The following is a 25,968-nucleotide window of genomic DNA, read 5'->3' as shown; positions in this document are numbered from 1 at the left end:
GCATTGCGACAAACACCAAGCCCCCGAGCCAGAAGAATTAATCAGGCACGATTAAAATCCCTCGACCTGGCCGGGATTCAAACCCGTGAACTTCTGAACTGAAGGCCTGAATGCTGACTTTTCAGCCAAGGAGTCGGAGCAAGTGGCTATGCGGTTTGGGTCACGTAGCTGTCAGCTTGCATTCGGGAGATAGTGGATTCTAACCCAATTGTAAAAACATCTGTAAAATTTTGACAGTCGGAAAAATATTCTGTATGCAGTGTCTAATATTGTTACGTGCCAGCCCTGTCGTAGCCTCCTTCGGTATTTCATAGTAAATCTAACGTATGTTATTTTGATAGTTATGGAGACTTGCCCCCTCCGTCAGAGCTCACACGCTTTTTCGGAAGCAGTGTAGTCATCTTTTACAATACAAACCGTGTATAAAAGTTGAATACACGCATGTGTGCTCTGTTTCGTCTAACAATTCTATATGAAACCCAGGCTTTTGACAAAGTGTGGACGTGATGTCCAGCGTTGCAAGAACGTGCACTTTACGCGGAGAAGGACCTGTCTATTTTAATCCACCGTTCGAACTCGATCATCAGCCTCATAGTCCTGGACTATTATCGTTTGAAAGCTGCAGTAAAACCCATAACACGTGGGAAGTAATAAATAATTTACATTATGATGAGTATGTGCTAACCCTATCGTCAGGCACTTATTTGGTAGACGACATTCATGAACACAATGAAACTTCGTTGATTGAACAGTTTCGTGTTGAGAGTTTTGGGTAGTCATAACTTTATTTTTTTGCTAGTGGCTTTACGTCGCACCGACACAGATAGGTCTTATGAGGACGATGGGATAGGCCCAGGAGTTGGAAGCAAGTGGCCTTGGCCTTAATTAAGGCACAACCCCAGCATTTTCCTGGTGTGACAATGGGAAACCGCGGAAAAACATCTGCAGGGCTACCGACAGTGGGATTCGAACCCACTATCCCCAAGTAGTCATAACTAGCGTTTGTAGTATTGCCTTCTGGGGCTAAGATGATCATGCGACGTAGAACAGTACATGTGAGAAACAGTCTTCTCTCAAGTCGAAAAAATGTTTCTTTATTTCTGGAAGAGATTCCAAATACCTATTCCCACGTCTGTAACATCCTCAGTTTTTCAGATGTACGTATCCTCATAAAAATTAATGCAGTCCTTTTTTCACTTCTTTTCACACCCGTTAAGTGCCTCTTCCAAACATAAAAGGTGTTCCTTCATTTTAAAAGGACTTTCCAAATACCAAGTTTCACGTCCGTAACATGTTAAGATTTTGACATATATTCTGTAGATATTCCGGTACTCAATTTAAAAATTCACCCGCTCTTTAAATTCTTCTCAACCTATAAATGGATTTTCATAAAACAAAAAAGTGTTTATTTTTAAAAGAGATTACAAATACCGGTTTTCACGTCTGTAACATCCTTAGTTTTTGAGATATAAGTACCCAAATAAAAAGAATTCACCTTCTTCTTCTCTTCTTTCCACCCCTATTCCCCTTAAGAGGACTTTCCGAGAACAATAAGTACGCGTTTCTTGATATTTGAAGGAGATTCAAAATGCCAACTTTCACGTCTGTAACATCTTCAGTTTCTGAGACATAAGTAACCTCATAAACAGAATACAACACCTTTACTTAATTTACACCCCCCCAGTCGATTTTCTGAAAAAATACGTGTTTCCTTATTTTTTAAAAAGCAAAGCAAAGTCGTCTCCATACAGGATATGAATGCCCTTGGAGGGGTGGAAGGTAAAGGCTTTCCACTATCCTTAACCTCGGCACCTGGTAGGGTAGAGTGGTAGCTCTACGCCCGGCCGCCTTTGTCCCCAGGAATTAACCTGGTACTCATTTTTGGTGGAGGCTGAGTGAACCTCAGGACCATGTGCACCTCCGGAAGTGGAAATCTCATTTCTTAAATTTTTCGACTTCCTGACGGGGAAAAGAACCCACGTCCTTCCGGGTGAACCGAGTACGCCTTTATTGAATCGGCCAGGCAGCCCCTCTTTATTTTTAAAGGATATTCCAAATACCATTTTTCACGTTTGTAACATCTTTAGATTTTCAGATGTAAGTAGGTACCCTGATTCCAGTAATTTTTCAATTCATTCACAGAATCCCTTTAAGTGGATTTGTTGCATAAACCTTATTTTCAATTTCTCCCATAATCTCAATAAAAATCGAAACCCGTAAGATCTGGGAATCTTGCTGGCTACAGTGTTTTACTAATTGCTCTGTTGTCAAAAATTTCCTCAATTAAACTTAATGACCCGTTAGCCGTATGCGCGGTTGCCGAGTCTTGCTGGTAATATCCAGACTGACATTCATTGTCCGTCAATTGTTAAAAAATGGTACGCGAATGTCATTCCTGTATCCCTGCCGAGTGATTGTGGTTTGAAAAACTATAGGCCCTATTATCCTGTCTGCAGTCACTGCCGCCAACACTCCCATTTTCACACTCTAGATGAACTCAAACAAAATATCACGAGAGAAATTGAGACTATCTCGGTAGATGAACTAACGCGTATGAATGAAAATTTCCTTAGATGAAGCCAGAAATGTGTAGATGCAAGTGGAAGACATTTTCAAAATACTGTATTCTGTGAAAATGTGAGAAATTTACTTTGATTATGCGATATTATGTATACTTGTTATTTACATGGGATTCATACGGGCGCTCTCCCGGCCCCAAGCTCAGCGAGTTGCCATGTTCTCGACTGACCAGCTCGCCCATCTAACCGCTGCGCTGCGCCAGCCGACCGGTCGGCCCCACTTTGAGTGAAATACCCTGTATATTGATGATTACAGGCTCTCTCTTACAGTAAGCAACATCATACGTAAGTGCATCATTGAATCTTCTTTCTAGATTGACTTTAAACCACTACCTGATACGATTGGACCATTAATAGGATTTTCACCAAGAGAACTAACGCCGAACGTCCATCATGATGAGCATGATGATCATCATGTCAGCACCATCTCTATTATCATTACAGACTTGTACAGTAATCAGCAAAGTTCACATGTTCTGCACGGCTTTAACATTATAGAAGTAGGTGGCTATAGCATACTTCGGAAACCGTCAGTAGTGCTCGAACATCCTGTGACTGTAACACACATCAGTGATATCACTTTTAGGCTTGCAAATAAAGATAATCAGCTCATAAATTTAGATTCTTTCACATACGTAGCTTAGAAACTCCATCTTAAACCATTATGAAGCACATCTATAAAACACGGTGTACATCGAGGAAATAAAGCTATATCTTTGCGAGTTAACAGATGTACATAGGTAGATTCTCCAAAACTTAGTTTATACACTGCTACAACAATACTGACGAGATGCTGGACATCATATACTCGATAGAAACTCAAAATGTGTAGTACGAAGTGAGCTACATTCTTGTCAACCTTTTATGTTTGGACACAATAACAATGATGAAATTCGCATAATAGTCAATCAGCAAATTTTATACAACCTACACCATAAAATTTACCACTATATAGAAGCACACATAGATAAGGCAGATGGAAATGGTCCAAGCACATCTCCGAGGCTCGCTATGAAGTAAATAGTGTAGAAGCAGACAGGACAAAGAATAGTGGTATGAGGGCAATGAATCTACCCTTCTAATAGTGCTGAAGAAGGTAACCTCTTACGGAGTTCAGAATGGTGTCCAGAAGCTACTGACAACTGGATGATTCATGAGGATAGTACATTTACAGGCATCTTATCTTTGAAACTTATTCTGGCTTCGCTGAAGAGTATTATAATCAACGCAAAACTTCTTCTTCTTGGTATTTGCTTTACGTCGCACCGACACAGATAGGTCTTATGGCGACGATGGGACAGGAACGGCCTAGGAATGGGAAGGAAGCGGCCGTGGCCTTAATCAAGGTACAGCCCCAGCATTTGCCTTGTGTGAAAATGGAAAACCACGGAAAACCACCTTCAGGGCTGCCGACAGTGGGATTCGAACCCACTATCCCCTGGATGCGAGCTCACAGCTGCGCGCGTCTAACCGCATGGCCAACTCGCCCGGTCAACACAAAACAAGAGCTAATTTTGATCTGTGAGTGTAGTAATTAAAATGCTCTTAAAGCAGCAGCAACACCAACAGAATAAAAAATCCCGCTTCAGCGTACCTCATAAAGGATTCCAAATGTGACATTATTTGATAGAGAGCATCTCTGATCGATCAAAATTATAGAAAATAATAACTTGTAAGGGCGAATCTGGCATCGAGTCTAACGCTATACTAGTGAATAAGGCTATTACTGGTTATTATGAGCACGGATGCTAACGCTGTATGCCGCAGATTTCTATTACGTATTTACCACCTGGGTTTCTATCAACGAACGCTTTTTCAAATATAGAACACGCCTGGGAAATGCTACCTTCGCATAATAAGATAACATTAGACGTAGCTGCATGTAGACGTTGTAATCGACACTTCAATAGAAGTAAAGAAGATTTTGATGGACCAAATCCGACGACAAAATATGTGTGAATTTAAAGATGTAGTTTAATGCTGGGTCAGTCCGATGGTATTTGAAGGTGCTCAAATACATTAGTCTCGTGTCAGTAAATGTACTGAACTCCTGAGGGACTAAATTCTGGTACCTCGGCGTCCACGAAAACCTTAAAATTAGTTAGTGGGATGTAAAAACCAATAATATTACTGTTCATATTTTAACCACTACTCCTAATACAACAATCAGTTTTACATTACCGACGATAATATGCAAAGCTATCATTGTAACCAAACCATAAGTATTTTTCACCGTACGTCAGGTAAGTATTATTTCATGCATATGTGTTGTTGATCTAGTTCCAGCTACACGTCTCGAGAATATTGTAAATAAATCGGCAAATATAAAAGGACTCACCTTAAGCTCTTTCAGAACACAAGTTTCACACCCTTCTCCTTAAAGTTTCTTATTTTGGTCTTAACGATGGTCCACGTTCGTGAATGGGCCTAGCAGCATAGACAATCCTCGTCTCTGAACCTACCGATGGTCTACATATGTGACCTAGTAGAGTGGGTAGTTCGCATTTGTGGAAATAGAGATGGTCCACATATGTGGATGGCCCTAGTACCTTGGACAGTCCTCGTCTGTGGACCAAGGGATGGTCCGCATTCTTCCACATATGTGGATTTTGAGGGCTGTCCACACATATGTACATCTGCGGAGTGGTTAACACATTTAGACCTCCTCACCTGTGGACTCAGTCCACATATGTGGAATAAATTCACACCCACGACGTGGAAAGGGCGTCTTTCAAAGCTGTGCAATGAAAACTATTGTTCGTCCATTTCTAGGATCGTAGTAAGTAAGTGCAAATGGTTTCTAGAGGACCCGCTGCAATTGCTGTTGACGATTAAGATGCCAGATACCATACCACTTGGACTACATTTACGAAATAAACATACGCCTCAACCCACGATCGAACCCTCGACCTCCTGCATGCTAACCCAAAACTCTATTACATGTGGTTACAGTGTTGCAAGATTGCCACTCTTCAACGTCCTTTTTTTGCTTGATATACTCGCAGGACGAACTTTTGTGAGACACATCGTTTTATTGCTGGCATGTGAGGAGTCGCGCTGCGACGCCCGAGTGCGCGAATTTCGGTTCACCCTGTATTGTAAGGCCGGCCCCGTAGTGTAGGGGTAGCGTGCCTGCCTCTTATCCGGAGGCCCCGGGTTCGATTCCCGGCCAGGTCAGGGATTTTTACCTGGACCTGAGGGCTGGTTCGAGGTCCACTCAGCCTACGTGATTAGAATTGAGGAGCTATCTGACGGTGAAGATAGAGGCCCCGGTCTAGAAAACCAAGAATAACGGCCGAGAGGATTCGTCGTGCTGACCACACGACACCTCGCAATCTGCATGCCTTCGGGCTGATCAGCGGTCGCTTGGTAGGCCAAGGCCCTTCAAGGGCTGTAGTGCCATGGGGTTTGGGGTTCTGTATTGTAAGACATATGGATCTGGCCCGACTTTATGGCCGGATGCTCCCCCTGACGCCAAACCTTTTGGAGGGATGTATTCGCTATTGCATGTTTCTGTGATGGTAGGTAATGTGATGCAGCTTAATGAATATGCGAGTTGCATTATTTTTTGTGGTTGCTGAACCGCCTCATCCAAAGACGATGATACCCGATTCAGGACTTTAAAATTTCTATGCGTCAATATTTAGTCCGCCTCTGTGGTTTCATGTTTAGTGCGATTAGCTGCCACCCTTGGAGGTGCGGGTTCGATTCCCGGCTCTGCTACGAAATTTGAAGAGTGGCACGAAGACTGGAACGGGGTCCACCCAGCCTCGGGAGATCAATTGAGTAGAAGGGTTTCAATTCCTACCTCAGCCATCTTCGAAGTGGTTTTCCGTGGTTTCCCACTTCTCCTCCAAGCAAATACCGGGATGCTCCTAAACGTAAGGCGTCAGCTACTTCCTTCCCTCTTCCTTAACTACCCGTTGCAATATTCCCATCCCGCACAAGGCCCCTGTTCAGCTTAACATGTGAGGCCACCTGGGAGAGGTAATGGTCCTCCTCCCCAATTTTATTTCCGACCAAATTTCTCACGCTCCAAGACACCGCCTTGAGATTGTAGAGGTGGTAGAGGGGAAAATGAACCCCGCAGGTAAGCGCATTAAATAAAATAAAAATAAAAAGCAGAAATGTTTTTATTGTTCAGTTGTACCTAAGTATTAAAGAAGTAACTTACGAATTGTAATGTTAGCTGACAGCTGAGGGGGAGCGGCATTGTTGGCGTCATATTTAAATTCTTACCTAAAACGCGCTTTTGTTGCAGTAACATACTTACATATATATACTTGGATTCAGGAAAGCCGGGAGAGTTGGCCGTGCGGTTAGGGATGCACAGCTGTCAGCTTGCATCCGGGAGATAGTGGGTTCGAACCATACTATCGGCAGCCCTGAGGATGGTTTTCCGTGGTTTCCCATTTTCACACCAGGGAAATGCTGAGGCTGTACCTTAATTAAGGTCACGGTCGCTTCCTATCCACTACTAGCCCTCTCCTATCCCACCGTCGCCATAAGACTTATCTGTGTTGGTGTGGCGTAAAGCAAATAGTGAAACGAAGAAGAGGGATTCAGGAAAAGTTGCTGTATTCAAAGTGAAAAAACCAAATGTGAATTGTTGATGTCCTTCATAATCAGATACCTTTATAGCAAAACGAAAAACCTTATGAAAATGTAGAATGCAAAGTTTTAAATGTGGTTAGAAGTCAACAATGGCATTCCTTACATGACAGTTAAGATTGTTTCCCCATTGCTGTAGATACACACTGCAGACATTTTCTATCAAGCTGTTTTATAAAAAGCATTTCGTGCTTTGTGTTTTACAGTACCATATTTTAGCGTGCTAGCATTATGTCATTGTCACTGGCTGTTCTGAATAGAAACGCAACACAAGGCTGTTTCTACTGACAAAATTTAGTGGTAATATAAACACGTGAAAGGGTGCGAATACAGATAGAATTTGTGCTGACGGTGAGTACGGAGTCGCAAAACAAAGTGCTTCCGACTTTGGAAATGAAATATGTATACTGTTATCACATAATGTGGGAAAAGATAAACGCGAGGTGAAGCGACTGAGAAAGCTTGTATGATATTGTGTACACGTGTTTTTCACAACCGTTCGAGCGCATTGACAATCAGAAGAACGATAATTCAGGATGCCGTGCAAAGACTGGCAACGTAGTTAAGAACTTATTTTTTCTGAGAGTTCAGGCTGTGTGTTCAGATTGTGAAGACGCCATATCAATATAGCGATCCTTTCTATGCCTTTAATATATCATAATAAATGATGTAGGCCCACAATGGGTCTTAATTCACTTTATAGGTATTTCATTAAATTCAGACTAATTGTGAAGATAATTTGACCGTATTAACGAGGTTCGACTGTATTCCTAATTATACAAAGCTAGACGTTGGATGTAGCTGGGCTGAGTGGCTCAGGCGGTTGAGGCGCTCGCCTTCTGAACCCAACTTGGCAGGTTCGATCCTGGCTCAGTCCGGTGGTATTTGAAGGTGCTCAAATACGCCAGCCTCGTGTCGGTAGATTTACTGGCACGTAAAGGAACTCCTGCGGGACCAAATTCCGACACCTCGGTGTCTCCGAAAATCGAAAAAGTAGTTAGTGGGACGTAATGCCAGTAACATTATTATTACTTGGGATGTAAAGGCACGATACACGTTTCTACGACCAGGAAGGATAAGTGTTAAAACTGAACGCTGAAAGGTATAAAAGATAACACACACACACACACACACACACACACACACACACACACACACACACACACACACACACACTTTTTCCGTCGACAGATGCATACGGTACCGGTACCTATTTCATCAAAGTATTCGTGCAAGGGGAACTTACAAAATCAATCCAAAATTATTTACAAAAGATTCACTTTGTGTTGTTATTTTGCTTACTACATTTTCGCAGAGTGACTCAGCCAGAAGATTATTATTATTATTATTATTATTATTATTATTATTATTATTATTATTATTATTATTATTATTATTATTATTATTATTATTATTATATCGCGTTTTCCACACTGATGGGGTCACGGGTGTGAATTGAATAGCACATGTGGATCTGGCCCAGTTTTATGGTTGGATGCCCTTCCGGACACCAACCTCATTCGGGGGATGTATTCACTGTGATGGTAGGCAGTGTGATGCGTTGTGTGAAAATTAATAAGAATGTGTTGGGAGACAAACCCAATCAGCCAGTCCCCGAGAAGTAAGAATTAACCGTACACAGTTAAAATCTTCGGCTCAGCCGGGAATCGAACCCTGGGTCCTCTGAACCGAAAGCAAATACGCTGACCATTGAACCAAAGAACTGGAATTATTGTTTTTATTATTGTTATTATTGTTATTATTATTATTATTATAAGTATTGTTGTTATTATTGTACTGTATTTTTCTTATTCCTGACCAACCTGCTTTTTTCTTGTAGGACAGTTCCTCATTTGGTGTCAAAGATCTAGGTTCTGCTATGCAATTTGAAACGTGGTACAAGGGCTGGAATGGGGTCCTCTCAGCCTCGGGACGTCAACTGAGTAGAGAGATTTTCCATGGATTCCCACTTCTTCTCCAGGCGAATGCCGGGATGGTACCTAACTTACGGCCACGGCCGCTCCCTTACCTTTTCCTAGTCTATCTCTTCCAATCCTTCCATGCCCTCCCACCGACAAGGCCCTTGTTCAGCATAATCACATCCTACAACTGAAGGAAGTCAATAAATGAGGAATGTTGAGTGACATAAATCCGGTAGTAAGGTGACAGAATTAATCTTACTTCTATCAGCTCGATAATACGTTGTTGCAACTCTCCTCTCCTAGATTTCCCAACGGACCGCTCCTACTCCACTCGTTGATTACAAGGCTCCGCGGATCCGCACCACTTCCTAGGTTATCTCAAGCATAAAAACGAACTTCTCGTGAGTGCTAAAGCTCCTACCATTCAGATCTGCGTAGATCCAGCAGATGCGCCTATACCACGATTAATGAATGTTATTCACATCGTCTGCACAAATGTCAGCTATATAAGTACCCTTTTCAAGTCGTTCTACTACTGCTAATTCTTGTCAGTAAAAACGATCCTTGTGTCCACCTCTGTGATGTAGTGATTAGTGTGATTAGCTGCCAATCCCGGAGGCCCGGGTTCGATTCCCGGCTCTGATATGAAATTTTAAAAGTGGTACAAGGGCTGGAACGGGGTCCACTCAGCCTCGGAGGTCAAGTGAGTAGAGGGGAGTTCATTTCTCACCTCAGCCATCTTCGAAGTGATTTTCCATTGGATTCCCACTTCTTCTCCAGGCAAATGCCGGGATGGTACCTAACTTAAGACCCCGGCCACTTCCTTACCTTTTCCTTGTCTATCTCTTTCAATCCTTCCAAGCCCTCACCCCGACAAAGCGCTTGTTCAGCATAGCAGGAAAGGCCGCCTGCACGAGGTAGTGGTCCTCCTCCCCAGGGGTATCCTCCGACACAAAGTCTCACGCCCCAGGACACTGAAAAGCTTTAAAGTTATATGCACAAAGTCGACAATCTGAAATATGGTTTGCTTGTTGCTGTGATTGCTAGTGGTTACTGGTCTTCATAAAACGAAGAGATAAAGTGTAGGTTATAGATCCAACAGAGCAAGGCGCTGAACAGGCTTGCCAACTTCGGCGCATTATTAAAGATACTGAATAACAGGAAAAATGATACATACAGAAGGTTAGAGCAACACAATATTGGTCTGGATTGGTCAGGTCGGGCTAGTGACAAAACCGTAGGAACTAAATGGTGGCATTATTTAGTTTTAGGCTCTCTCCGTTTTATTTCTATATAAGTGAGAATACTATTTTGGAGTGGTTGCGTAGGGTTCTGGCATATATCGAGGAAGGATCTCTCCTCCTTGCTACTTCAGGTAACGTAAAACACCATTTTCATGGTTCCAATATATGAACAGAATAACAAAACGCCACAGAAAAAATTAGTTATACCGAGCGAGCTGGTCGTGCGGTTAGGTTCGCGCAGCTGTGAGCTTGTATTGGAGGGATAGTGGGTTCAAACCCCACTGTCGGCAGCCCTGAAGATGTTTTCTCATGGTTTCCCATTTTTACAATAGGCATAAGACCTATCTGTGTCAGTGCGGCGTAAATCGGAACGTCAAGCTGTTGTTTATATTGTGGGTTGTCAACAACAATGCATTGTAAAGGATTCGTGAGGTGAATGGAATTGTTAAATAATCATTCATTTGCATTTTTGTGCCAATTTCGATATCAGTATAGCTTTTTAGTTTTTACAAGATGCTTCACGTCGCACCGACACAGATAGATCTAATCGCAACGATGGGACAGCAAAGGGCTAGGAGTGTGGGAAGAAACATCCGTGGCCTTTTAATTATGGTACAGTCCCAGCATTTGTTTGGTGTGAAATGGGAAACCACGAGAAAACATCTTCAGGGCTGCCGACAGTGGGTTTTCGAACTCACTATCTCCCAAATACTCGATACTGGCCGCACTTCAGCGACTGCAGCTATCGAGCTCGGTCAGTGTAGCCTACAACATATATAAGTTATTTTATACAAGATAAGAAAACTGCAATTATGCATTTATATGCACGTACTGTACGTCAAGCATATGCTCGTATTATGTATATATGCATTTATATGCACGCACTGTATGTCGTACAAATGCTCGTATTATGTATATATGCATTTATATGCACGAGCATATGCTCGTATTATGTATATGCACGTACTGCATGTCGTACAAATGCTCGTATTATGTATATATGCATTTATATGCACGAGCATATGCTCGTATTATGTATATGCACGTACTGCATGTCGTACAAATGCTCGTATTATGTATATATGCATTTATTGAATATTAAACAGCCATTTTATTTCGATTGCAAATGGTACATGACGGGCTGAGTGGCTCAGACGATTGAGGCGTTTGCCTTCTGACCCCAACTTGGCAGGTTCGATCCTTGCTTACTCCAGAGGTATTTGAAGTTGCTCGAATACATCAGCCTCGTGTCGGCAGATTTACTGGCACGTAAAAGAACTCCTGCGGGACTGAATTCGGGCACCTTGGCATCTCATAAAACCCGAAAAGTAGTTAGTGAGACCTAAAGTCATTATTATTATTATTATTATTATTATTATTATTATTATTATTATTATTATTATTATTATTATTATTATTATTATTATTATTATTACTCAAGTGGTATTGTAACCCTATCCTGTCTTAAATTCGGCCTATCTCATGGTAGAAGCGCGTGGTACTTCCGGATGTGGGCAATAAAATGTCTACTTACTAAAATATACTAAATTATATGGACAGGAAATACGTACATATAAAACTAGTGAATGAGAACGCAGGTTATCGGATATAATAAATTTATTTAACTAAAACATGTATTAAAATTATACTAATTAAGTAACAGTTTATCAAATAAACAAAGAACCAACCGCTATGTTGGTCAAAGAAACTGATACGCTCATTCACATGAATTGACATTTTAACAATCCTTTACAAAATTAGAAACGCGGGTAACGAACCCGAGAAATATGAAACCTGTTACCAGGAATATGAATGGGTTACGTCATATCAATATGTTGACTGCTTCACTAAGTCCCTAGTCCTTTGCCCAAAGGCTTGATCTAAAACCGTTCATGAGATGCGATGGTAATATCCGATACGCTAGTAATTGGCCTAATTTACATATGTACATTCCTATCACTCAGACACAAATATATGAAACACTTGTTCAGGACGGCGTCTAAATTACCCATCCAAAAAACAGATTCTAATCGGATGGATCCGTACCCATGAGCAAAGGATAAGGACAGAACCTCGCTTCCCAAAATTAGCCATCGGGCCAAGGAACGCCGTTAATCTACAAAGGGCAACATAAAACAAATAAATACACTGGACACAACAATAAGCAACACAAGGTAAATATATATAAATCACACCTGCAAAATAAAACACACAGAATATGGACTGAAGTTGATAAAGGTGGCGGGTCTCGATCCCCAGATACTCAGGCTCCGAAGATCGCATATCTCACAAAGACACAGCATTACAGCATACATCGACACGACAGGGCACATCAGCTGGTTAGCAATAATCATTTAAATAATTGGGGTTGGTGGTTAGCACATCACGAAATTAACGTTATTCATTATAAAGACTTTCAGTCACTAACTTCGGCCCTCAGCTTACAGCTGACTTGGGGTTTTATCCCTACCTAGGAAGCAATTATCTCGTCGGGGCTTGGCCGACATTGTTGGTGCTTATAATGGCACACATTTCTCACGGACGAATATAGCTCACAGCCCACACATTTTAGTGCATAGAAAAGGCTGCTAGGAGCCAATGACCTAGCTGTTAGGACCATTTAAACAAGAAACATCATCATCAAACTGGCTGGCTTATGAATATATATATCATGGCTCCAAATAAAACACGATGGTTTTCATAGCCTTGTTATCATTTCAGCCCCGTAAACATCTCACGGCAATTCTAGCTTCACATACAAAGGACCCTTGGTTCGATGACCGCTAAATTCATGAACTTGCCTGCCACCACATTTGAAGACTATGTTCTTTTTCGACGTTGAAAGCTCTCCCATTACATCTCCTTGCAGCTGAAAATTCATGCGTCATGCACATAAACATCCTGACCCTATGCTGTCTCGATTCTAATCTGCTTAATATCGCGACGCTGATGGTACGCAGCCCATTAGGTACTATGAAGAATCTGCCCAACAACTCTATCAAAAATCAACTCATACAGGAATAAACTACTAATAACTAATGCACATACCTATATCTAACCTATATCGTCCCTTGTTCCCATCTAATTTAAACACAACACTTAGCTCGGGCCTAACATGCATACAGCCCTCAACGTATTTAATTTTACATAAACTGAGCAAAGCAAACGCCGCGCTGGCTTACATTTAACAATTGATTAACTTGTTTAAGAAAGGCCTAAACTAGTGCATCTAATATTACTTCACATGCTTATAGAACAACAGGACTTAACTTAGCAGCCACCTTTCTATCAGCGACGAATCACATGACCGCTATGACATGCGTGCCTAGTGCCTAGTCCATGCACAGGGATGAGAGTCCTCTGCTAGACTCCTGGATACATCATGGTTGTCGTCTGCTTGATCTTGGTCGTGTCTGGAATTGTGGAGTTACTTCAGAACTTCTACTTCACCGCTTAGCGTGATCCTACACACGACTAAAATCCCTCGTTCAGATATCACCCCATCTAGGTTGCTGCTCTTGTGCTTGGTGAAATAGTAGGGGTCTACATAAACGAAATCACGGCTTGCGGCTCAATTCCAACTCGAGGAATTCGTTCCTTCCTGAGCAATACGGGATTCTAACGGTCTATGGCACGGCCATCCAATGTTCCTTCCTTCACTCCCTGCGACTCTATGACGCGCTAAATAAAATTATGCCACAGTGTTATTATGAATAAAATGAAGAATATTATGATATGGTTCAGTATGAGGCGCATTTTTCCTTATGGGCATATTAAAACTTGAAACAATTAAAACATGCAAATGTGCCAAACTCCACCCTCTACTCATTACTGGTCTAGACTCTAGTGCAGGGATTGACAACGCGCTGCCCTCAAGCTCCATAGCGCTCACTTCTCAGATTTCACAATCCCACCTTATATTTGTTAAAATTGTCAATTTTATAATAAATATCCTCCTTTGATCATTGACAGGATGGTAGTCAGTATTATTCTAAATTAAACTTCTTTGTTATGTAATGCTGATTAGCGGAGCATAAGCATAAGCATCAGTGTTCTCAATACGTGGAACAGACACATAGTATGAATTCACTTGTCAAAACCGACAGTGCACCGACCTCTTAACAACAGATAGCGATTGCCTTTGTTTTATACTATGGTGTAATTTTTAGCAATCAGTAATAAGAGGCAGAACAATATTTTAACAATTGAATGGGATCGGAAATTCTATTTTATACATATGTAAAGGGTGAATTTGTATTTACAACGCCACTGTAAATGCTCACAGGGACATCAACATCGGGAAACAATTCAGTACAGTTCACAGCTCTTTTAACGAATCTTAGTATCTGATTAGAAGGTAAAAGTACAAGGTATGTAGCTCAAACTCACATTTCTGGGCGCCTACAAGAGCGTTAAGTCCCGTCACCCAAATGTTGGCCTCTTCAGGAGTAGACGCCACCAGGTCTAGCGACTCGAAGTCGTCACCGTACAAAATGGAGAATGCGCACTCCTCTGCATAACCGTGCGCGCGTAGAACATCCGTGTTCTTCCCCGCGCGGATCTCCTTGATGCTATCGATGGTCACTGAAACACAATGTACACAAATCTTCAGTAAGTTCATTTACATAGAGTAGGTACGACCAAACTTTCTCGACACATACCTCACACGTAGAAGAAGAAAAACATGGACATGGGTCTGGAAACGCTGTACTTCCATGTTACAACTCACTTTCTACAACCTCTACAAAGTACTTTACTTGTGGGAAAAACAAAAGAAAAATGCAAACCAGCCTACCACATGAAATGTTGAAAGTGCCCTCCACTAGCAATGACACACGCATCAATCCTCTATCAGCGCATCCGGCATTCAATGTGACGAAGTGGTGCACAGGGGCACTTTGAACATTTCCTGTGGTACGCTGGCAGGTTTTGTTCCTGTTTGTTTTCTATGATTAATGCACTAGGTAGAGTTGTAGAAAATTAGTTCTAACATGGAAATAAAGTGTTTCCGGCCCATGTGCATACATCGTACATTCTTCTTCTACGTGTGAAGAACGTGTCTTCAAAGTTTAGCCTGCCTCACTGTTACACTCCTACCCTACTCTGGTGTGAAAATGAATGAAAATGAAAACAATTCAATTGTGAGAGACCGTATCCCACTCTCACTTCACCGTCTTTCAAGTTCTCTGGAATACACTTTTAATGCAGGATAGTAATATGAAGACATCGACACTTGTAGGCCTACAGAAATTTTACACATCAGCCCTAACACTCTAAACACTCTAAACACTCTACAACAGGAAATATACACAAACGGCTTATGTTTAGGCTACTGTATTCTCAATGAACAGCCGCAATAATTCAAAGTTTTGCGCATTAGTCTCACATCATGTTTCTAACCACACTCTTGGTAAAGTACACAAAATATCAACTGGTCCTCTCTCAGGAGACCATTCCTTCACACTTTCAAAGGTTCTACCATGAAATTTGTTTGCAATGAATGAATAGTAGGTAGTGAAATAGAATACTGTGAACTAAATAACATAGAGGATTATAACAGTACGACAGTTTGAACATACAATATATATACCGGTATATAACTGGTAGTTCAGCGGCCCCTAATTTTTTTCGGAGGTAGGTAACCCAACTGTTCGCCTCTGTGGTGTAGTGGTTAGCGTGATTAGCTGCCACCCCTGGAGGCCCGAGTTCGATTCCCGGCCCTGTCACGAAATTTCAAAAATGGTACGAGGGCTGGAACGGGGTCCACTCAGCCTCGGGAGGTCAAATGAATATAGGTGGGTTCGATTCCCACCTCAGCCATCCTGGAAGTGGTTTTCCGTGGTTTCCCACTTCTCCTCCAGGCAAAAGTCGGGATGGTACCTAACTTAAGGCCACGGCCGCTTCCTTCCCTCTTCCTTTTCTATCCCTTCCAATCTTCCCATCACACACAAGGTCCCTGTTCAGCGTTGCAGGTGAGGCCGCCTAGGTGAGGTACTGGTCCTCCTCCCCAGTTGTATCCCCGACGCGATGTCTGACGCTCCATGACACTGCCCTTGAGGTGGTAGAGGTGGGATCCCTCGCTGAGTCCGAGGGAAAAACGAACCCTGGAGGGTAAACAGATAAAGAAAGAAGAAAAGGAAGATAGACTTGTGCAAAGTAGTTTTTCCTTTGCTAGGTCCATGGCATAATTTACGGTGATGACACACATGTGGGGGAGAGCCTTATTGAAAATAAGGAGAAATTTCAAGTTATTTGGTGTTCATAAAACTAAATTATGAAGATATGTATGTTACACGCGTTATTTGGGTTGCCTATCTCCGAAAAATAAGGGGCTGGTGAGCCACCCGGTATATATACCCTATTACAATTTGCCTTACGTCTCACTGACACAGATAGGTCTATTGGCGACGATGGGATAGGAAAGGGTTAGGAGTGGGAAGGAAGCGGCCGTGGCCTTAATTAAGGTACAGCACCAGCATTTCCCATGTTTTCAAATGGGAAGCCATGGAAAAACCATATTGAGGGCTGCCGATGGTTGAATTCGAACCCATCATCTCCAGATTGCTAGTTCACAGCCACGTAAACCGAACCATGCAGCCGACTCGCATGAAGAAACAAAAATAAAAGGTAAATAATTTGTAGTCTCACGTGACTTACACCATGATCACAGCCAGGCTATGTCCGATTTTACGTGGAATCCCAACCACTAGGATATGATATCCGTCCATCTATAAAAAGGTCATATTATTTTGTCATGGTTTGAAGCTGAGTCTATATCATACGGCTATCAACCCCAGTTACTGAAAAAATCCTAATGGCTCTACCACCCTGATGGACCTTGGCCTACCAAGTGACCGCTTCTCAGCTCGAAGGCTTGCAGGCTACGAGGTGACGTGTACTTGTCTTTCCAGACCGCCGCAATTAGCTCCTCAGTTGTTCTAATTTATGTTGAGCTTCCATGAAAATCCACAGCCTGTTTCCAGTCATTCGAGCGGGTCAGGAATGGAATGAATGAAGCCCCCATCTAGCGGTGAGGAGAGGAATTGTGCCGGCTGCGAAAGCCTGTCGCACTCCTCTGGGGCAATGATTAATGAATGACAGATGAAATGAAATGATACTGGAGTGTGTTGCTGGAATGAAATATGACAGGGAAAACCGGAATACCTGGAGAAAGACCTGTCCCGCCTCCGATTTGTCTAGCACGAATCTCACATGGAGTGGCCGGGACCTGAAGCACGGAACGCAGCGGTGAGAGGCCGGCGCGCTGCCGCCTGAGCCACGGAGGCAAGTTGAGCTCCCATATCCAGATGAAATTTTCTAATCTGATGGAAATGGAACTCGGCAGGCTGGCTACTCGTACACCGCACGGCAACCACGGTTATTGAAACATTCCCTCACTTTGCACTGGATTGAGTACATTGTTCGTTGGAACATGCGAAATGCATCACGCAGGCTACAGGCATTTACAATATGGAAAATACAGCTAGTACTCATTGTTCGATTCACTGAAACACACAGAACTCGGAGAACATTCGCAGTATTATTAGTTGCACTCAACTGACACACTTTACTTCGTTTATGATCGAGTTAACAAACCACCATGTCATACCTAAGGCATTTACTGAATCAACCCTCTATACAGGGTGTAAGGGAACATCGTGCGGAGTGGCTGTGGAGCCAAACTCAGAATTCAGGAGACGCGTGGGTTCGAACCTCACCATCTGCTGTCCTCAGAATAGTTTTCTGTAATTTCTCATTTCTTACTTCCGGGAAAATGCTGGGTCAGTTCCTATTCATTGGCCACAGCAGATTCTTTCAACCTCCTTACCCAAATTCATTCACGATCATTAATTACAATTAGCTCTTTAACTGAGGTTGGCGTCAGGTAGGGCATCCGGCCCTAAATTCATGCCTCATCCATGACCCCATACCAGGAAGACGGACTAAGACACACACACACACACACACACACACACACACACACACACACACACACACACACACACACACACACACACACACACACACACACACACACACACACACACACACACAGGCTGTAAGGGAAAGTCATGCCGAAAACGTGAGGGGTGTATAGGAAGTGTACTTGCCATATGATGGTACAGCTGGCGACGTCCTGCAGCTGTCCAGAAGGACTAAAGTCAATGATTTCCGTTTCTACTTTACATCGTACGCGTGCCGAGTGTTTGTAAACACATACGTACTCACTGCACACGGGTGAGTCAAACAACTCATGTCTTTGTCTTTGACACACAGCGAGTGTTTGTAAACATCAAGTTACATAACCACCTCGTGTGCTTGTGATTCACTTTACTGCTCTGACCTTTACCCAGGTGTGTTGTATTGAGTTCTTACTATTGTATACCCTAACATAGATGTAATGGGTTTTACAACGCGCCATCACAATACCTAGAGAATGTCCGAAAAATAAAAATAGTTTTCACGCATGCTGTGCAAACATAGCCCCCTTTTTTACTATTTGCTTTACGTCGCACCGACACAGAGAGGTCTTATGGCTACGATGGGATAGGAAAGGCCTAGGAATGGGAAGGAAGCAGTCGTGGCCTTAATTAAGGTACAGCCCCTGCATTTGCCTGGTGTGAAAATGGGAAACCACGGAAAACCAACTTTAGGGCAGCGGACAGTGGAATTCGAACCCACTATCTCCCGAATACTGGATACTGGCCACACTTAAGCGATTGCAGCTATCGAGCTAAGTAACATCGCCCTTTACCGTCCTGTATGATAGTGCAACAACTTTCCCTCTTACCCTATACTGTATAACAGTTTGTTTTCTGTCATGTCACTCGCATCGTCGGCTGTGCTTATATTTTAGTAGGCTGCGACAGCACCTCCAGGCTTGGTAAAGATAAAACCAAACCCAAACCCCATGGCACTACAGCCCTTGAAGGGCCTTGGCCTACCAAGTGACCGCTGCTCAGCCCGAAGGCCTGCAGATTACGAGGTGTCGTGTGGACAGCACAACGAATCCTCTCGGCCATTATTCTTGGCTTTCTAGACTAGGGTCGCTATCTCACCTTCAGATAGCTCCTCAATTCTAAGCACGTAGGCTGAGTAGACCTCGAACGAGCTCTCAGGTCCAGGTAAAAATCGCTGACCTGGCCGGGAATCGAACTCGGAGAGTCCAGGTAAGAGGCAGGCCCGCTACCCCTACACCGCGGAGCGGGCGCTTGGTGAAGAAAGCAGGCGGAAACTATCTCATAACTCTAGTACACCCTATCAGTGATGTTGGCACCTCTCGCTGTGCCCCTAGTTATTCGTGCCGAGTCCTCTCACTACGCCACTTTTAAGACGGCAGAGTGTGGAAGTTGACACTACGTGAATAATTGCAGCGCCTCAACCTGTGCATATGAGTCTTTCATATTTCTTCCAACCCAATACAGATATTTTGATGTGCACAGAAATAATCCCAGGAATGTATTTCTACAGGTGTCAGGATACAAGTGCAGCAAGACAGCTTACTTCAGTAAAGAGAAGAAACTTCAAAGTAATTCATTTTAAAACAATTGTCCGCCTCTGTGGTATAGTGGTTAGTGTGATTAGCTGCTACCCACGGTGGCCCGGGTTCGATTCCCAGCTCTGCCACGAAATTTGAAAAGTGGTACGAGGGCTGGAACGGGGTTCATTCAGCCTCGGGAGGTCAACTGAGTAGAGGTGGGTTCGATTCCCACCTCAGCCATCCTGGAAGTGGTTTTCCGTGGTTTCCCACTTCTCTTCCGGGCAAATGCCGCGATGGTACCTAACTCAAGGGCACGGCCGCTTCCTTCCCTCTTCCTTGTCTATCCCTTCCAATCTTCCCATTCTCCACCAAGGCCCCTGCTCAGCATAGCAGGCGAGGCTGCCTGGGTGAGGTACTGGTCATCCTCCGCAGTTGTATCCCGCGACCCACAGTCTGAAGCTCCAGGACACTGCCCTTGAGGCGGTAGAGGTGGGATCCCTCGCTGAGTTCGAGGGAAAAGCCAACCCTGGAGGGTAAGCAGATTAAGAAAGAAATACAACAATTACAAAACAAAAGTGATCAGTATACACTTCCATGTTTGTCCGGCTCCATGGGTAAATGGTTAGCGTGCTGTCCTTTGTTCCAGAGGGTCTCGGGTTCGATTCCTGGCCGGGTCCGAGATTTTAACCTTAAATGGTTAATTCCCGTGGTTCGGGGACTGGGTGTTTTTGCTGTCCCCAACATCCCTCCAACTCACACACCACACATAACACTATCCTTCACGACAATAACACGCAGTTACCTACACATGGTATATGCCGCCCACCCTCAACGGAGGGTCTGCCTTACAAGGGCTGCACCGGGTTTGATATAGCCACACGAAATTATTATCATTTCCTTGTTTCAAGTTCAAGCAACGAAAATAATATGCTTTCTTCTCCTTGGACGGTGATTAGCTCTGTGGCTTAGTTGCTGGCTTACCACACTCAAGGCTGAGGTTCGATTACAGGGTTGATGTCTTCATATAAAAAATCAGGTGACGTCAGGAAATGAGCCTGGGTGGCTCCAGAGTCCCCAGGAATAACTAGGATAAGCTGAAGAAGGTTAGTGTATTCTTATTCTTATTCTTATTCTTATTCTTATTCTTATTCTTATTCTTATTCTTATTCTCACTTAAATACATAAAATGGTGGATTTCATACCGAGCAAGGTGGCGCTACGACTATGGAGCCAAGTTCCGCATTTGGGAGACAAGTCGGTTCGAACCCTATCGTTGGCTGTCCTAAAAATGGTTTTCTGGGGTTTTCTATTTTCACTTCCAGGCAAATGCCGGGACAGTTCCTCTTCATAGGCCACAGCCGTCTCCTTTCACCTCCTCACCCAATTTCACTCACCAACATTCCTCTCCATTAGCTCCTCAACTGAGGTTGGCTTTAGGAAGGACATCCGGCTGTAAAACATGCATATACATTCATCTCAACTTATCCCCGACCCCGTATAAAATACTAGATTTTACTTATTTTTTACAATTTGATTTACGTCGCACTGGCACAGATAGGTCTTATGGCAACGATGGGATAGGAAAGGGCTAGGAGTTGGAAGGAAGCGTCCGTAGCCTTGATTAAGGTACATCCCCAGCATTACCCGGTGTGAAAATGGGAAACCTCCGAAAACCATCTTCAGGGCCGCCGGCAGTGGGGTTCGAACTCACTATCTCTCGAATGCAAGCTGACTGCTAAGTGATCCAAGCCGTGCAGCCACTCAATCATTGCTAAATTCTGTACTTTATATCGCTATCCTAGGGTTGGATTTCTTGAATGAAACATTTGGAAGTGCGTAAGGTTCTACATTCGGACATACTCCCTTGTGGTCGCCAACATAAACCATACGTGTTGCACTGCTACTCGCTGAACCAACTGTTGTTCCGTCATCTGCCCTGAACCTTCACACTTACACTGTACTCTGGGTGTGCTGGTAGTATTTGAGCTGGTCGTATCTGCTCTGAAGCAGTAACACTTAAAATCAAAAATTCGACCACAAATGTTGACGATCTGGAAGTGGAGAAATCACTTACTGGGAATGTGTACACATAATATTAAATTCATCATGAACGTAGTTGGTTGTGTTCAACTTACTTCACGTCATGTAATGCAGTAGTTATGAAGAGCCCAGCTTCGTGGTGTACAAACAGCATCTTTACCTGTTATCTAGAAGCACCGTGTTCAATTCCCGGCTCCTGTGAAAACTTCAATCCGGGTCCAAATGCCGGAACGGGATTTTCTGCCTCATGATATCACCAAGCAGTGTTCAGATTTTAGAGGCAACGAGCCCTCTAACTAATACAGATAACCTGCAGGCCATCTACTAAGTTGTCTTGGCAGGCCGGAAAAAATTTTTAGGCCCTCATGGGCTACAAGTATTTCTTAATTTACACTAATTATGACAGATTTGGTATAGAGGAACAAAGAGAAATGAATCGCGATTAAAAGTATAATAATGTTGTTTATTTGTAAAATGTGCAGTGTCACAGGGTTTTGCACGCACTAGGATTCGAATCTCCAGGGAAGTCAGTCATCGGGTCTAGCAATCTTCACACTTTCTTTCTTAATCTGTTTACTCTCCAGGGTTGGTTTTCCCTCGCATTCAGCGAGGGATCCCACCTTTACCGCCCCAAGGGCAATGTCCTGGAGCGTCAGACATCGGGTCGGGGATAAAATTGGGCAGGAAGACCAGTACCTCGCCCAGGTGGCCTCACCTGCTATACTGAACAGGGACCTTGTGGGGGATGGGAAGATTGGAAGGGATAGACAAGGAAGAGGGAAGGAAGCGGCCGTGGCCTTATGTTAGGTAACATCCCGGCATTTGCCTGGAGGAGAAGTGGGAAACCATGGAAAACCACTTCGAGAATGGCTGAGGTGGGAATCGAACCCACCTCTACTCAGTTGACCTCTCGAGGCTGAGTGGACCCCGTTCCAGCCCTCGTACCACATTTTCAAATTTCTTGGCAGAGCCGGGAATCGAACCCGGGCTTCCGGGGGTGGCAGCTAATCACGGTAGCCACTACACCATAGAGGCGGACATTCTTCACACTACCCACTGAAAATAAAAGTAAGAAAATGGGATCAAAATCCTCCCTCACGTTCTACACTTGCATGTAGGCACCACACCTTCAGGTCCAATTGAGACAGACTCATGCCAAGATAACAATATGGTCCGTACCTCGTCTTTTGCTTGAAATTGAAGTTGCGTTCCGCAGTTTTGCTAGAATACATCAATGACGTAGTAAATGGTGTTTTGGGCTATTTGTGTTTCATCGAACAGATACAGATAGGTCTCATGGCGAATATGGGATAGGAAAGGCCTAGGAATGGGAAGGAAGCGGCCGTGGCCTTAATTAAGGTACAGCCTCAGCATTTGCCTGGTGTGAAAATGGGAAACCACGGAAAACCATCCTCAGGGCTGCCGACAGTAGGGTTCAAACCCACTATCTTGAACCCATAATTCTACAATGAGAAAATTATTTTTTATTTGTCTCAATATTCAGCCAACGGCCGTAGCCGTGTTGAAACACCGGATCCCGTGAGATCTCCGAAGTTAAGCAACATTGGGCGTGGTCAGGAGTTGGATGGGTTGCCACGCGCTGTTGGTGGGGGTAAGGGAATGGAGGAGCGGAAAGGAACTGGCCACCCTACCGCACGTAAACTCCGGCTCAGGAACACCTCTGCGGAGGTTCGGACCTGCCTTCGGGCAGAACAACCCTTACCTACCTACCTACTTACATCAATATTCATTTCAAATAAAAGTGACTTGTTTGAGAGCGGCCATTTCGTGAGTCTGACTGTCTCGTTGGAGCGAGCGCCCCGTGTCGGGCTGAGCCGGAAGCTCGTGAAATACCGTGATACTTCGGTGGACTGCCAATATTCAACAATTTTTCATATTCAATGAATTCTTTGTAACGAGAGATTTTGGCAACACAGTAAATCTTGAAATAAAGAATCTAAATTATTCTTAAACCCTACGTGAAGACAGAACCCCCAGGGTAAATATAAATACAGTTAAACCTAGAGACAAATCCGGGTCAGATCCACGGAATAGTGCCAAGGTCAATGAATGAAGAAAACCCGCGAAACGCCCGGGCAGAAATAATTTATTTCGTCTGTTGCGAGTGTGGGAAAATTATGAAATTAACGCCTAAATAAATTGTAAGTCTGTCCGAAGTTATGGAACAAATTTCAGAAAAATTCGTTCTGTTGGATGCGGAATTAGCATATTGCATAACCAAGCTCTACGGTGTGAGTAGCGTCACCCCATAGAGTATAAAAGAAACCCCCCTCCGTATATTTATCAGTGTCTGTCTGGTTTCTGAAGCGGCGGAGCTCACGCCCGTCGTCGGCAGAAAAGTGTAAAAAGTTGATCTCCAAATAACCTACTACATGTTCGTGGCTATGGTTCAAATATACTGTTAGAACGGAAGATGATAGAAATTTTCTGAGCTGCCGCTAATAGGAACTTTGAAGGTTTAGATACGTGGTGAATAAATAATTGAGTTCCTCTTTGTATTCAGTGCGTGCGTATAATATTTGTTAGAGTCTGGATGAGAGCTACAGTGTCTGGTTCCTTATCTGTTGAAACACCTGGTCTTCTTAGTAGGGTGGACAAGTCAGTCGCCATTTGAGAAGCGAGCTCGTCACAAGGGTGACCACGTCAAAAGTGCGTTATAAAGTGTTGTGTAATTTAAGTTGTATGTATAAGAAGATGATGATAAATTTTGCCATGGAGGGCTAAAAATAAACGAGGTTGCTGGCTAGATGCAGCCAGAATCTAGGACGATGGCTGCCATCGCAGGTCTGTGAATATTTTATATCTATGTTGTAGTTAGATTATTGTTTGTCCCTACAAATTTTTCATTGCGTGTGTCGGGTTGATATTTTGTAATGATCAGGAAAAGATATTATATTTTTGGTCAGTCTGTGAAAATTTTTAGTTTTGTAAAATTCACATCAAGAAACTATAAAATGCGACGTTTAAGTCTTATGGTAATGTTCTGCGAGATATTGTCCGAAGTGAGGAAAATTAGGAAGGTGATCGTGATAAAGTAGTCGTGGCGAATGTTTTAATTTCGAATATCGTTTGAATTCAGAAAGGTTTTGTCGAAATTAATAAAAATAATAATAATAATAATAATAATAATAATAATAATAATAATGTATACCGCGGAAAAAGTTTATTATGTTAACGGTGGATTTAACAAGTATGTTCTACAAGGATTGCGGGCGTTTAGAAAATTTCCAGTGAAATCCGATAAAGTTATGTTTTATTCATGGGGAGTAAAATTTTGTGACATCGTGTATGTCGATGATATGGAAAATCACGGTGTGTTTTTGTATTCTCGAGGTCCGAAAGTTGTAGTAACAGTAAAAATGAAGAGGTATATTTTTATAGTTGTTGTCTTTCACAAGAGGATTGAGATTTGAAAAGGTCTTGAAATATAAGAAAAATGGATTGAGAGCGAAAAATGTATATATATGGAGATAAGTGTGGTAGAAATATTGAAGGCGAAAGGGAGCCTGGATTTTACGTAATACCGCCGAGAAAAGGCGAGGAGAATGAGTTTTGAGACAGGCTATGTTTGCCGAGGAAGGATTTTTGAGACAGGCCGTATTGTAAATGTGAGATTTATGTGGCAGGCTGTAGTATATTTCGCTTACAATCCGAAAGCTGGAACCTGGAGAAGGTCGGTCCAAGATAATTATTGTGTGAAGCACAGTAAATGTCAAATAAGATCCCAAGTGAAAAACGATTTTGGTGGGTAACTCTTGGTAGTAAAATTTCGAGTGACTAGTTACGTAAAGTCAGTAATGAATATTATAATAATATGACCTCAAGGATAAAAGAGCATTTTGTATACACGGTTGGTGTTGTTTGACTGTAAGGACGAGTTTCCAATCAGTAGAGTTCATAAATTACAAGGCGGTAATTTATCAGTAAATAGAAGCATTTGTGAAATGAGATATTCGACGTTTTTAAAGCGATATGTTTGACTGTGTAAATTTATTGAATTTCGTTTCACTCGATAGTCATGGATATGTATATTTGGAAAATGACGGTAGGCGATTGGAGGGCCTCTCCCT

At 43.0% G+C, this 25,968-nt stretch overlaps 1 protein-coding gene across 3 annotated transcripts in view; it reads right to left on the bottom strand.

Annotated features, from left to right (window-relative positions):
- LOC136864335 (inactive phospholipase C-like protein 2) overlaps positions 1 to 25,968 on the bottom strand; it is a 786,053-nt gene that overhangs the window by 454,034 nt on the left and 306,051 nt on the right. For all 3 annotated transcript variants that reach the window (XM_067141176.2, XM_067141177.2, XM_067141178.2), the window contains exon 3: positions 14,746 to 14,940. In XM_067141176.2, the coding sequence (XP_066997277.1) occupies positions 14,746 to 14,940 (195 nt within the window). The remainder of the gene's footprint in view (positions 1 to 14,745; positions 14,941 to 25,968) is intronic.

The sequence above is a fragment of the Anabrus simplex genome, chromosome 2 (assembly GCF_040414725.1).
Source record: "Anabrus simplex isolate iqAnaSimp1 chromosome 2, ASM4041472v1, whole genome shotgun sequence".
In the NCBI taxonomy this organism is placed as follows: domain Eukaryota; kingdom Metazoa; phylum Arthropoda; class Insecta; order Orthoptera; family Tettigoniidae; genus Anabrus; species Anabrus simplex.
Note: the sequence above shows the minus strand (reverse complement) of the source record. Positions and strands in the feature narration are given on the sequence as shown.